The 14,028-nt window shown below is 48.3% G+C and overlaps 1 protein-coding gene across 1 annotated transcript in view; it reads right to left on the bottom strand.

Moving 5' to 3' along the window:
- Fzd6 (frizzled class receptor 6) overlaps positions 1-13,999 on the bottom strand; it is a 28,023-nt gene extending 14,024 nt beyond the window's left edge. Inside the window, exon 1 of the mRNA XM_005381947.2 lies at positions 13,173-13,999. Coding sequence (XP_005382004.1) covers positions 13,173-13,415 — 243 coding nt within the window. The 5' untranslated portion in view covers positions 13,416-13,999. The remainder of the gene's footprint in view (positions 1-13,172) is intronic.
- Between the last annotated feature and the right edge of the window lie 29 nt (positions 14,000-14,028).

The raw sequence follows: 14,028 nt of genomic DNA, 5'->3' as shown, positions 1-14,028 counted from the left end.
CCCTCCACCTGGTCACCGTCCCTTCTGCAAAACTCTGTCTTCTGCATTTCTCATTTTTATGTCGTACTCCGAAAGAATCTCACCCAACGACTAACTGCAGTGAAAAATATCAGTAATGCTTTTGAGATTCTACCATTCAATAATGACTAAAACATTTGATTACTGCAGTTTAAATCCTCAGAGAAACAAAAGGCTCCTTCAAGGACTTGCTCCGTGCTGGCAACAATCCCTAGAAATGATTTTTAATGTTAGCACTGGCAAGGACACGGAAGGAGTGGGAAACAGAGAAGCCAGTTCACAGCTCCGTTCCAGAGCCCAGCCAGCACCAAGCCGTAAGGTAAGGGCGAATGAGAAGCAAAGCGCATCAGTCTTGGCTGAAACGGTGCCAGCAGATTCCTTTCAACCAGACTCCAAGCACCCTTAGCCTGCGCTGCCTCTGGCAGATCTGCTTCTGGCTCTGAGTCTCCTGGTTCACCAGGAAGACGAGCGCCGCGAACCTGCGTGATCTCGAAGGACAGCGGCATCAAGCCACAACCCCGGAGGTCGCACAGACTCGAACAGCAGGGCTGGGCACAGACTCCAAAACAAGCGCAGATATGGCGATGGCACTCCCTCCTTCGGGGGCGACTACCATGCACTGGGCTCTGGTGTGAACATTTTCAGCACCTGCCCCGCAGTCACGGTTCTGCACACTCCAGGGAGAGGCTGGACAAAGGGACACACACAGTCAGGTCCACTGAGGCCACTGCAGGACTGCAATCATCGCTGACGCACCAAATCCACGTGAACTGCAGGGGGTCGGGAAGTGTCCAGGGGCGTTGGCCCTGGCGACCAGCTTGTCCCTCTGCCCCTCTGTGGATTCTGGAGCTCTCCTCCAGCCTCCCCATGAATTCTACCCACTGTCGGGTGTCCAGCTCTGTTTGCAGCCGAGAAGCCTGACTAATGCAGAAATTACACAAAAATGGTTTGTAAGGGAGCAGAGCAGCTGATTCTGGACCTGGGTTTCTGGACCAAGTGGGGGCCAAAAGCAGTGAACAACCTCTTAGTACGTAGATGAAAAGCTGGCAACACATGCAGTTAGGAGCAAAGCGGTGAACTGAGCTGTCCTTCTAGTCTTGTAAACTTTCAGCACATCTTAGACGCTCCAAGGAGGGGTGAGGCTCTGGGGGCGCAGAGCAGTGGCCTCCACCAGAGGACACCAGACAGACTGCAGCACTTGAGGGAGTCAGAGAGGGTGGTGAGGCTTGGAGGGTCTGCTTGGTGAGGAGAACGGCAGGTTAGCATCTGAATTCTAACTGCGGTGTGGAGCGAAACCCAGGGACCCAAAGGGCCAAGGGCTTGCAAAGTTGAAAAACAGACTCTCGTCTCAAAAACCCTCAGTCACTTTCGATTTGTGCCAATTTTTTTTTTTTTTTTAAATAAAAGGAGGTGACTGGGGATTAACACTGACCAGTAGAGACTGGTAGCAAAATACAGCCTTTCCAGGACCTGGAATCCAGACACCTGGAGAACAGCAACTTGGTGAAGGAAAAAGAATCGGGAAGGAGCTGACAGGAAAACTAGAAACTACAGAGAAGCTGGAGAAATGCAGTGCAGTGCAGAGAAAAGGATGAAGGGAACTGTCTCCACGCACACAAGGTAAGTCAGAGAGGGTCGGCAGCTCCAGGGAGAAGCAACAGACCTGGCCAGCAGCACTGGCCCCAGGAAGAGCCTGTGGCTATCGCAAACTGCAAAAACAGCATGCAGTTTTACTCCAAAAGTTATTCCTTCTGCACAGCAAGCTTGAGTTGAAGAAGAAATCCATGTAGCACCTGGTACATTTGAGAATATAATCTGGAGCCATTTTGGCAAGGGGTTAATTGTTTAAAATGGAGCCACCGAACAACTACACTTCAAGGTTGCTGGGGTCACCATACCGCAGTGACTGGGAAGGAGGTGGCTACAAGAGACAGTGGCAGAGGAGGTCCAGGCTAGACACAGACCCCACAGAAGGTTAAACTCAGGCTGGGGAGGGCATAGGGATCCTTCCCTCGGTGAGAAGCCAGGGTGCTTGTGTGTGGCTTTCAGAGGGAGCTGCGTGGAAAACTGCTGGTGCTGTCCAGCGTGACCGCCACCCCGCCTCACTACCTGCACCCAACACGAAACTCAGGGTTGGCTTGTTCCCCCTGTCAACGTGATCGGAGATACGCCTCCGCAAAGTGGTTGCCGCAGCCCAGGGGCACGGACTGAGGAGCCTGTCTGCGGAGGGGACACCTCACAAGCCCACAGGCTATAAACGAGGCAGAGAAAGCTGTGACTTGGGAGGCACAGAGACCTGGAAACCAGGGCAGCTGCATAAACACGGCCCTAGGGCAGATACAACTGACCAACCCTGTCCCACAGGAAAGGCCGGGCGGGACCCAGCACTCACACACAAACACGAGCGTGGAAACAACCACTTATGACAAACCTACTGCCAACGTCGGTGGGGGAAAACTAGAAGCTTTTCTTCTAAAATCAGGAACAAGACACAGACGTGCACCACTATCCCCACTCCCACTCAGTGCAGTACTTGAAGTTTTAGCCAGAGCAGTCAGTGTGGAGAAACAAAGGGGTATGTATAGCAAGGAAAGAAGTCAAACTACCCTTATTTGCAAGTGACACAGTCCTTCACACAGAGGACCCAAAAAAACTCCAACAAAAGATTCCTAGAATTTACATAAATTCAGAAATGTAGCAAAATATAAAATCAACACATGAAAATCAATAGCATTCCTGCACATCAATAATGAACCCTTTGAGAAAGAAATTAGGAAAACAATACCATTCACAATAGCTTCAAGGAAAATTAAATACGTAGGAATTTACCTAACAAATGAAGTGAATGAAGTCTATAACAAAACTGCAGTACTCGAAAAAGAAGATTAAAGAGGGCATCAGAAAATAGAAAGACATCTTTTGTTCCTGGATAGGACTAGTGCTGTCAAAATAGGTGTACTTCCAAAACTGATACATAGATTTAATGCTATCTCAATCAAAATACCAACAGAATTCCCACAGAATGAGAGAAAGCAATCCTAAAATTAATAGGAGCCAGAAGAGTCGTGGAATAGCATGAGCAATCTGGGCAACACAACAAGGGAGGAGGTATCACAACCCCAGATTTGAAATTATATTACAAAGCCACACTGATAAAAACAGCAAGGTGCTGGCACAAAAACAGACATGTGGATCGATGGAGCAGAAAAGGGGATCCAGAAACAACCCCAGACACATTCAGCCATCTGATCTGCGACAAAGGGGCTAAACACACGCCAGAGGAAAGGAACCCTCCTTAACAGGTGGCACCAGAGCTGGCTATCTACCTGCAGAGACTGGATCTAGTCCCATGTCTCTCACCACGCACTTACCTAAAATGAAAATGGATCAAAGGTCTAAATGTTAAAACAGAAACAATCTGCTGGGAGGCACATGTGTCATGTACATGCACCTGAAGTTAAAGGTCAGCAAAGACTTTCTGAACTGAACCCCAATTGCACAAGATATAACGTCACAAACTTAAAAATGGGATTACATCACATTAAAAAGCTCCTGCACAGCAAAGAGGCAGACAACAGAGTGAAAAGACAACCTACAGAACAGGAAAAATGTTTGCTAGCTACTCCTCAAAGAGAGGGCAAATAACTAGAACATATAAATAACTCAAAAAATTAGACCCTTCTTCAAACTAAAAGACCCAACCAATAAATAGGCAACCAAAATGAATAGCTACTTCTCAGAAATACAAATGGCTAAGAAATATGTGAAAAAAAATTCAACATCTCTGGCCATAGCAGAAATGCAAATTAAAACGACACTGAGATTCTATCTTACTCCGGAAAAAATGGCCATCATTGAGAAATCAAATAGTAACAAATGCTGGCGAGGCTGCAGGGGAAAAGGAATCCTTTTACATTGTTGGTGGGAATGTAAACTAGTACAAGCATTATGGAAATAAGTGTGGAGATTCCTCAAAAAACTAAAACTAGAAATTCCATTCACCCCAGCTGTTCCTCTTCTGGGTATCTTCTCAAAAGAGTTAAAGACATCATAGTACAGTGATCCATGCACACCCATGTTCATAGCAGCACAATTCACAATAGCTGAATCTTGGAAGCAGCCTGTATGTCCATCACCAGAAGAACGGATAAAGAAGATGTGGTGTTTACACACAGTGGGGTAGGACTCTACCATAAAGGATACATTTGAGTCATTTGTAACAAAATGGGTAAACCTGGAAACTATAATAGTAAGTGAAGTAAGTATCACAGGGTTACTCTTATATGAGAAACCCAAATTATAAATAAATTAAGGAGCAAAATAAAATACAGTTAATAGGACACAAGGAGATTGATCTTTTGTAAATTGGAAGGGGACCAAGAGATACAGGGAAGGCTGCGCATGGTGGTGCACACCTGTAATCCCAGCACTCAGGAGGCTGAGGCAGGAGGATTGCTGCCGTGCTACAAAGCAAGACTCTGTGTCCAAAATAAAAAAAGAGAGAGATACAGGGAGGGGAAGAAGACAAAAATGTGTATGTACATATACCAACTTACACAAAAAATATAAACATGTACTCATTTTTTTAAGCCAGGCTCTGTCTTGTAATAGTGCCCATTTTACCATTCTAGTGCAATTGGGTAAGTTCTTAATAAATTCTCTTAAGCAACCTGAGTCAGCAGGTTCAGGTGCTTTCGGATGTCCCTGCTGTAGCGAGTCAGTACAGCCCTGGAGCCTTGGGTGAAGCTCTAACCTGGCCAGTGCTCTTTTTCCCTGAGAATAATCTGCTTTCACCCAGCATGCACGGGGGCATACCTTGGCCTACCCGCCTAAGAAAGTGGTAGCAGCACAGGCATCCCCTATAAACTTGTTAGATATGCACTGTCTCCATCCAGCCCAGACCTACTGATTGAGGGATCTCTGCAGGTAGGGCCAGAGACCTGTGTGCAGCAAGCCCTTGGGATGACGGTTGTGCATTGAAGTCTGGAGACTTCTGCCTTTCAGCTCTTCAGCTCTGTGCCTCAACTGTATTGTTGGAGACCTGAACGGTCACTGTTTCACAGGACATCTCATTGTCCGTTAAAGCTGATGAGGCCACAGGCATGTGCCCAAGATGCCATAGTAAGGCGCACGTGCAAACGAGGTCCTTCCTCCATCCTCAAAGGGACTTTCCGCCTCGGTTTTGCCACTAGTTCCTGATAGAGACCAAACACAAGGATGGAAGCTCGAGATCACCCCCTGCAAGCTACCGCGCATGCATTGGGTGTTAGCAAACTGGCCTCCCTGCGAAGCCACCCAGCAGCAGCCTGTCCTCAAGTGGCCAAGCAGACCCTAAAGACACGGGACAGCAGCAGACGCACATCGCCCACATGCTCAGCATGCCTGCTTCCGCTGTATCACTATCCGTCCTAAAGACGCACACTTGTGGCTTCACGGGGAGCTCTAGGTGACCAGAGGACCAAAGCGGAGACCTCTGCAGCTTGGCTTACACAAGCTAGTCCTGGCCAAGAGGGAACTGTTCCGGGATTAGCGCTCCATTCAGAGGTGGCCTTCTCGGGCAGGATTTCAAGATGTCATACCTACACTGTCACAGAAAGATGGCCTGAGGTACGGAAGTCACACTGGCTCACAGTTGTAGCTAACCCTACAACCACACAGGGGCTTTAAAGAGCAAGCCCGGGGAACGGATGGCCAGGAGTCTGGAAAAGCCGTGTGTGAAGGCGCTTCTCCAAGATGAGCCCGTAGGGAAAGATGTGATCGCTGCATGCGAGTGCAGATCAAGGGGAATCACCGCAGAGGAAGCGCACAAAGAGAAGCTACATGATGCAGCCCGCGACTGTTGATCAGCCTTTCCTCGAGCTACTTCCCGATTTGGTCTTGAGGCTCCTGAACAGAAGGGTCACAGTGGCAGGAAGGGAGCCCTCGTTCAGTGTCCTGGGGCTGAGCCAGCTGTTGCTAAGGAGCTGAGTTGCGGGAAGTAGAGCAGCAGCGGAGCCCTCAGCAGGGCACCATAACCAGAGGGTGCACCCAGCCCTCTAGCATCAGGCGAAGGCCCTGGGTCCCATCCCACCAAGACAGTCCTCACGGGAAGCCCTGTCTACAGTGCTCACGGAGGGACTGCCCCGTGCAGGGTCTGGGCTGTCCCGCTTTCTCAGAGCCTTGAAGTCCAGCTTGCTACTGAGTCTTTGAGCTGTGCTTCTAGCCAGTTTCCTCTCTGCTTGCCTGGTCTGGGTGCTCAGTGTCAGGCCAAAACACAAGGCGAGAATAATCAGTTCACCTCCATTTCTTTTTCATGTTTTCTCTCGTCTTTTCACTTCTAATTTCTCTCCTTTTCCTCTTTTACCTTCAATAAACTTTGAACTCTTGTATCCATTGGCTGTCCCATCCAGTCCTTTGACCAAGACAGCAAGGTAATGAGGCAGAGTGGAGCCAGGAAGTTTTCTTCAACCCAGCTGGTGATCCACATCATCGTAAGACAGTTAGAGAGCACTTAGTCCTCAGCACACAGGGCCTACAGTCCTTTTCAGCAGGAAGTAGCTATGTATGAAGACAGAGACCACCACTCCCTCAGCAACCCATACAGAATTACGGCATTTATGTCTCTCAGGGGAAAGAGGTAGGAGATCAGGTCATGGCAAAGTGGCTGGACAAATGTAGGTGCCCTGCCAATCACAGAGTCCTGTCAAATCACAGCCAAGACACATGTGTAGAACAGATGACGTCAGGAGCAGGAAATAAAAGATGGCGGACACTGGGCCTTGTAGCCACTGTCTTCTCATTCTTGCAGTTACTGGCTCTGGAGCAGGGCATGTCTTCTCTCTCTTTTTCACCTCTACTTCTTTTTTTCTCTCTTCTTGTCATTTCTTTTTAGTTCTTCTTTTCTTCTTTTACCTTTGATAAACTTTGAACTTTTATGTCCAAATAAATAAATAAAGCTAAACCTAAGTAAAGAGAGCGGTCCTGTAGCAGGTTCACGGCAGGGCCTCGCTCCTCTCAGTCGTGAAGATGCAGGACACACAGACATTAGTCAGGACCCCACTGGTGTGGGAGCGAGCTCAGGATTTAGGCCTTCTGCCCTGGTCACAGACCCGGTAATTCCCACAATAGGAGAAAACCTTTACCTCTTCCTTTAAAATGTCGCTGAAAAGAAATCTGACCTCTGACAGTGATGAAAAGTGAGAGCAAGTCAAGAAATCTGCAAAGTGATTGGGAAAAAAAGTAATGGACAGTAGTGAGACCACTTGGCTTCACTGAGCAAACACTCAAACTGGTTACAGAAGTCTGAGCAAGTTTTTTGAGGAGGTCAGTGGATTATGTATCGAAGGAGGTGTGAACTGCTCCTCACTGTTGTCAATGTGATCGGTCTCAGACAAATCAGCTTCTTAAAAAAATGCAAAGTGGAGTCTGAAAAGAATAAAAACACAGCAGTGTGCAGTATTTCCAGAATGGAAAACTCATATTTTAAAGATATTTCCTGGAAGGGAGCATTAGAAATTTTAAATTATTTCTCCAAAAGAGCTTTCCTTTGGGAATTAATAATTACATGTTAGTGATTTAGGGAGAGTCTGTCTAAAACTTGGCCAAACAAGGTTTATTAGTCCTAAATTCACGTAACCTCTCTCAGCAAGACGGAGGACCCCAGGAGAAGAGATTTTGGGGGACATCCTGCTCTGCCCAGAATCTCCATCCCAGAATGGCCAATAGCTGTGGTCACAGTGAATTCCAGCAGAGCCTGGCAGGACTGGGAAGACCCCATAAGCCATGGGAACCACACCATCCCAAGTCGCAAGGATTCAACCCGAACTAGGAACCAGGACTGAGGCTCTGGACAACCGGACCCCACCCGCCTCGGCTAATGCTTCAGAGCTGCGCCGGCCCTCATGGGCAGCAGCCTGCGCCTGCGCCTTTCTAGCCATTCAAGAGCGGTCCTCCTTCTACCTTTCCTCTGTTTTTTATTTTTTTGAGGCAGGGGCTCGCTATGTAGTTCAGGCTGGGCTTGGTCTTTGTCTGTTTGTCCAGCTGAAATGCCTTTACATTTTCTCTGACTTTTTAATTACAGCTTTTTTCCTGAGACTTTAGACTTTTTAGATTCTAGTTTTAATTTCCGTTATCACTAAAAGCAAGACCCATGAGAACTGGTAACCTAGCTACTGCTATTTTTAAGTAGTATTTCCTAAAAACCAAAGAGGTTTATCACACTAAACATTCTCTCTCTTCATGTGCTGGGGTACAAAGATAATAAGAGGAGCCAAGCAGGTAGTCCACACCTTCATCCCAGCACCCTCGGAGGCTGAGGCAGGAGGGTTGCACAGGTTTGAAATCCTGGGCAATTTAGTGACTTAGTGAACCTCTGTCACAAAAAATTAAAAAGGCTGGGGATGAAGCTCAGCGTGAAGGTCGTGGGCTCCTGGGCTCAGCCCTCCCCAGCACCACCAAAAAATAGAAAGGATAAGGAGGAAGGGTGATAGGTGAGGGTGAGACAGAGTCTACTGGATTCTGTGGGAAAATGAAAATGTTTAACAGCAACTGTGTGATGGAAACAAATCCTTTTTTTCAGAAGTGTGCTGGTCAGGATTTTCCCACCTCTTTATTTAATTGAGTAGCTACATTTTAATAGTGCACGTGAACAGGTGCAAAGGGCCTGGGGCTCACTTCCCTTCCGACCTCTTCAGGAGTGGCCCGGCCACACGCAGTTCCAAACAGAACGCACGCTTCCCTGACCCGCACCGCACAGGTCAGAACACAAGCGAGGTGTTCCTGTTCCCCTCCCAGAGGTCAGCCTGGGCTCTCTCTGGATGAAGTCAGTCCCTCAAGGGACGCCAGCCTCACAGCCTGGGAAAGAACGCTCCAGATTCAAAACCAGAGGCACACAATGGAAACCCGCAGCGTTTGTTTTTCCACTAGGAGAGGCAGACTACACAACATCCTCTCAGGACAAAGCCAACTCACATTCAGGATCAGGCATTAACTCTTCCTAATCCGAATGACTTTTATCCCCAGAACAAAATAAGGAAAATCTGACGCCTTATTGCAAGCATTCTCTGAAAGCAAAACCACCACGCTATCCCAATCAGATGCCTTTCGTTTACCATATGTTAAACTTTGAAAAATCCATGTGGTAAGTAGACAGTATACAACCCAGGCAAGATTAATAAGTACACACAATAATATTTATTTATCACACGACTGACTATTCTCAAAACACTTGCAAGTGCTTTAAAGTAAGGTTCAGCCAGGTCCCCTAAATATGGCCCACAGCCGCTGTGTAAGTGCTGTGACGTCTCCCTGGACCACAGCCACACTCACCGTCCGCAGGTCACCTAGGACGGCCTCTCTGCCACACTGCGGAGCTGAGCGGCTGTGACACGGGCTGTACGATCTGCCGGGCCACCTCTGCCCTTTCCAGGAAGTGTCGGCAATTCCTGTGCTTCACCTATGGGCCTGCCTGCAGCTGCAGCATTCCTAACACTGGGGCAGCTTGCTGAAAGTTTTCCTGGGCTCTGTCTCCAGGGTCAGGGCTCAGTGGGTCCAGGGAACCCCCAAACTTCAACTTCCAACAGGCACACAAGTTGCTGGTCTATGAACTAATCTGTGGGAATCACTGCCCTGAAGGACCTCATATCATCACAGATCAACAGGGAGCATAAATGCCTACGCTCGATAAAGCAGGCGGGCTGTCACAACACGAAAACTGAGGCATATAGGAGGACAGAGACAGATCTCTTCACTTAGCAATACCTCGGTTCACGAACGCATCCGTGTGCAAGCAATTCAGCTCGAACAGAGGCAGTTGGTAAAATTTTTCTGCCATTTGTGAACTCCACATCAGTTGACAAACAGGACCACAGCCATCTTCCCCAGCACTGTGGAACAATTAAGTTCGTGCACCAACGCACCAACGCACCACCGCATGGAACTTGGCAGCCAGAAAGTAGCTCTGCCAGGACCATCAGGTGATCTTAGCTGTGCACGCTAACACTAACTTACCGGAAACTCAACAGGCACCAGCAGGAACCGAAGGCGGCTGCTGGGCAGTGTAAGACCCAATCTCTAGAGAAGCTATTGAGCCCATTTTGAGTACAAGCACATGCGGCTATAATCTAGTACTTAACTGAACTCCTACAGTATGTGTGAAAAAAATCTGACACATGTAGTTTATAACCCAATGGTCCAGTCAAATTTCCTGTACATAAATTGAATTCTTTAAACAAATCCTAATACGTAGAGCTAAGATGGGAAAGAAAATAAAGGATGTCAACTGGGAGGTTTCACTAGAGCTAGCTTCAGGCAGGAGGGAAGAAGATGATACCAAATCACTAAAATAGGTTACAATGGGGGGCTCTGGCTGATGCGTAGCAGCTGACGCAATCACAAAGCAGCAGGCTCCACACCACGCGGCCTGTGACCACGCCAGAATCAGGTCTTTACCTTGCCGACCACACGGATTTGCATTTTCCTAAAATCACTTTGGCACCACTGGAAGACAAAGACTGAAGGGCAGGGCTCTCACTCTTGATCTAACAAGACTTTGTGATCAAGACACTGGTGAAAGGGAGGCGGGCAGAGCTGAACTGGGCTTTTACAAAATCATTTCTTAATTTTTATCCAATTAAAGTCTAGAAAGATGTAGAAAAGACTGAAACTCGCACACTGCCTTCAGGAAATAGTGCCGTGCTCACCCAGGGAAGTCAAGGTTCCGCGCAAAGGCAGGTAAGATGAACTGTGTGAGGCTGGCGGTCACACAGCCCAAACCCTGGGCAGATCCTAACTCCCCTGGGCTTCGGTTCTGCACTGCACGATGAAGGCGTTCTTATCCTGAGCCTACACAGAATGGGTGGTCAGCACACCTGGTTCTGTTATAATCCTATCCGCTTTGCTTAAGTGGTAGAACAGTCTCTGATTCTGAGAAGGGTTAATGGCATAAAAGATGGTAAGTTCTATGTGATCTTGGGGTCAATTACAACTCTTAAAAGACAGGATTCAGGCAGTTCATTATAAAGACAATGCTGCTGGCTAAGGATGACCAGGAACGACACAAAGGAAAAGCACCACACAGATGGAAAACCACACAGGGCAACCTTGGTTCATACTATTTTGCCTCTTCGGTTCTGGTTCTCCTTTGCACCCCTCAGTTGATGCTGGTACCAATGGGGCTTGGTAGCTTTCCCCTTTCATGCCCTTAAGCCTGGTGAGGTATGCTTTATAGAACAACTTCATTAGTAAAGGCAATGGGAGGAAAGTTAAGTATGTAACGATTATGTAGTGAAGACTCTGGTACAGTCAACAAGCAAACAAAGGAGGCAAGAACAGAAAACCTTCATGATAATATTCAGATACAAAACTGTCTGGTAAAGAAGAAAGGTGACACCCGTAATCCCAGCACTCCAGAGGCTGAGGCAAGAGGGTCATTCTGAGTGTGAGGCCAGCCTGGGCTACAAAGTGAGCTCAAGGCCAGCCTGAACTGCATAGCAAAACCCCGTCTCCGAAAGACAAAAAAAAAAGAAGCTAAGTGAATAAAGACAGCATTTTTTAAAATCAGAAAAGAAAAAACTGGCTGTAAAAAAAATGTGTGGAATAAAAACTAGTTGTTATCATCCTACAATGGTAGGCCAGGAGCTTTTGGTGCAAGTGACAGACACACGGCCACCCTGTTCTGCTGCCGGAACTCAGCATAAAGGATGTGATTTACAAGGTCACTGTTGGCTTTCCAACTTAAAACACACCAGCTATGACACAGGAAGGAAACCTGATTAAAATAAAACGCTTTACAAATACTACCGAAGCATAAATTGTACAACATCTAACCATCGAATAAAGCGTGCCCGACGTAGGACTGCTCACTGTATCACCGCTGCACACTTATTCAGTCAGATGAAACCATCAGAGTGGTTCTGATTCATGGATGAAGGTCTTACTGCACCACTGGTTCAGCGTTCAAAAACACACCTGGCACTCGCATGAAAAGGCACTTACAGTGATATAATTCGTAGCATCTTTTAAAATTGTACCTACTTAGTATTTTAAAACATTCCTATTCTAGGGGCTGGGGATTTAGCTCAGCGGCAAAGCGCCTGCCTGGCAAGCGCAAGGTCGTGAGTTTGGTTCCCGGTACCGGAGAAAAACCAAAAGAAAAAAAAAACATTCCTATTCTAGACATGAGTCTACACCAAGGCAGTCAACAACTATTCAATGAACAGCAAGGACAGACCCCAGAAGCTGCCAAATCAACCTCCGCCCCAGACTGAGTTGCCCAGGGAACTGAGCTACACCCCTAGCCCTCCCTTTTTTCCTTCATTTTGTATTTTGAGACAAGACTAAGCTGCTAAACTGCCCAGGCTGGGCTTGAACTTGTGACTGTCCTGCCTCGGCTTCCTACAGTGCCGGGATCACAGGCAAGCACCATCACGCCTGGTTTGAAGTTTGTCTCCTAGAAACAACCCGAGGGGTCCTTTACTATCCTCAGACAGGTTTTCTGGAGAAAGACCAAAAGCCTGTTTGTCTTCTTTCCTCCTCGCGATGTATCAAGCTCTCAGATCTGTGTGGGAGGGCAGGTTCCTGTCTGTACAGGTAGCTCTTTCTTCCACCCGACCAACAATCTGCTTATCTCTAAGCCAGGGGCAGGTAACTGGGAACCTAAGGCGATCTCCAGTGTCACCTGCGCCTTGTAGCCTCATCTAATAACTGTCTTACAGTCACTTTTTAGTTAAATACTGTCTGCGGCCTGGAGATTTCCAGTAATTTATTTTGCTTTGGTAAAACTGAGCCAAGCCAACTACAGCTACTTATAAAAATGTGGGTTTCTTCCCTTTGGTCCAGGGACTGTTGGTCATATGTTCAGTAAATTAGAGAAAGCTCAGAGTTCCTATATCTGGAGGAACTACCACACTTAATTCACAAAAGCAAAATATTTGCCAGGCGTAAGATGTTTAGAAATCATTCCTAACCACACTTCATTACGAAACGAGTCCTCACTTAGGTGAATTTACTACAGAGGAACTCGTGTGTACACAGCACGCGTCAGAAGGGGGATTTCATTTGAAAGGATTTCTCCAAATGTGACCTGGGCAAAACTTCAAGAAATCCTTCGAGGTGCTTGAAAGTCAAAGTTGCAGTTTATTCCGGAGCAAGGCCCAAAGCACCTTGCGGCTCCTCACCTCCATCTCCACAGCGGCGATGCCCTGGTCGTAGTGCCCCATGAGGTTGGGGAAGAAGGTCAGGTTGTAGGTCATCTTCAGACACCGCGGCACGGTGACCGGCTCGCAGGTGAAGAGGCTGTGCCCGCCGGCCAGCGGCAGGAGAGCACACAGCGACAGGAAGGCCCGCTTCTCCATGTTCCTCGGGCCCCTAGCTATCGCGCGGCCGGATGCGCCCCTCTTTTCACGTCCGGAGAGTCCCATGCAAAGGGTAAAGCGTTCACAGTCCTCATTTCATCATTTTACCATTTTGGAGGGTGTCGCTTTCCTGAGAACGGGTTCTGGATCAGCCGCTGTAAAAACAACCCAGAGGGTGTTATGAGCCGCGCTGTCACCGAGTCGCCTGCGCCAAGCGCGGGTAGTGCCCACCGTGGGAAGCCAGCGCCGCGGCCCAGGCCGGGAAGCTGCGCCCGCAGACGGCCTTTCATCTGCGCCGGACGTGTAATTTGGGGCGCCCCTCGCCTCTCCAGGCCCGGTGATTGCAGGTCTGCCCCCGGCAGTGGATGGAAGCGGGGTGTGGAGGCTCGGGGTGAGCTCAGAGGGGTTAGCAGTGTGAGGTCTAGGGGCCCCAGGGAACCCTACTCCACACACGGCCCGGGGAGGTTCCTGAAGACCTGAAGACCTTTCGGAAACTCGAAAAGTCCTTTCCGTGGCGCTCTTGTGGCTATATGCTGATTCTCACTCTGGTTTTGTTTTTGTTTTTGCCAAGGGCCAACTCAGGGAAACGTGAGGTTCTTCCCGTGAGAGGCAGCGTCTCCCTGCGGGGATCGGGCATCGGGGATCGGGATCGGGATCGGGGATCGGGTCAGGGTCCCGC

The sequence above is a fragment of the Chinchilla lanigera genome, unplaced genomic scaffold, assembly GCF_000276665.1.
Source record: "Chinchilla lanigera isolate Chin_1 unplaced genomic scaffold, ChiLan1.0 scaffold00016, whole genome shotgun sequence".
NCBI classification, from domain to species: domain Eukaryota; kingdom Metazoa; phylum Chordata; class Mammalia; order Rodentia; family Chinchillidae; genus Chinchilla; species Chinchilla lanigera.
This window is presented reverse-complemented; position numbering and strand designations above follow the sequence as displayed.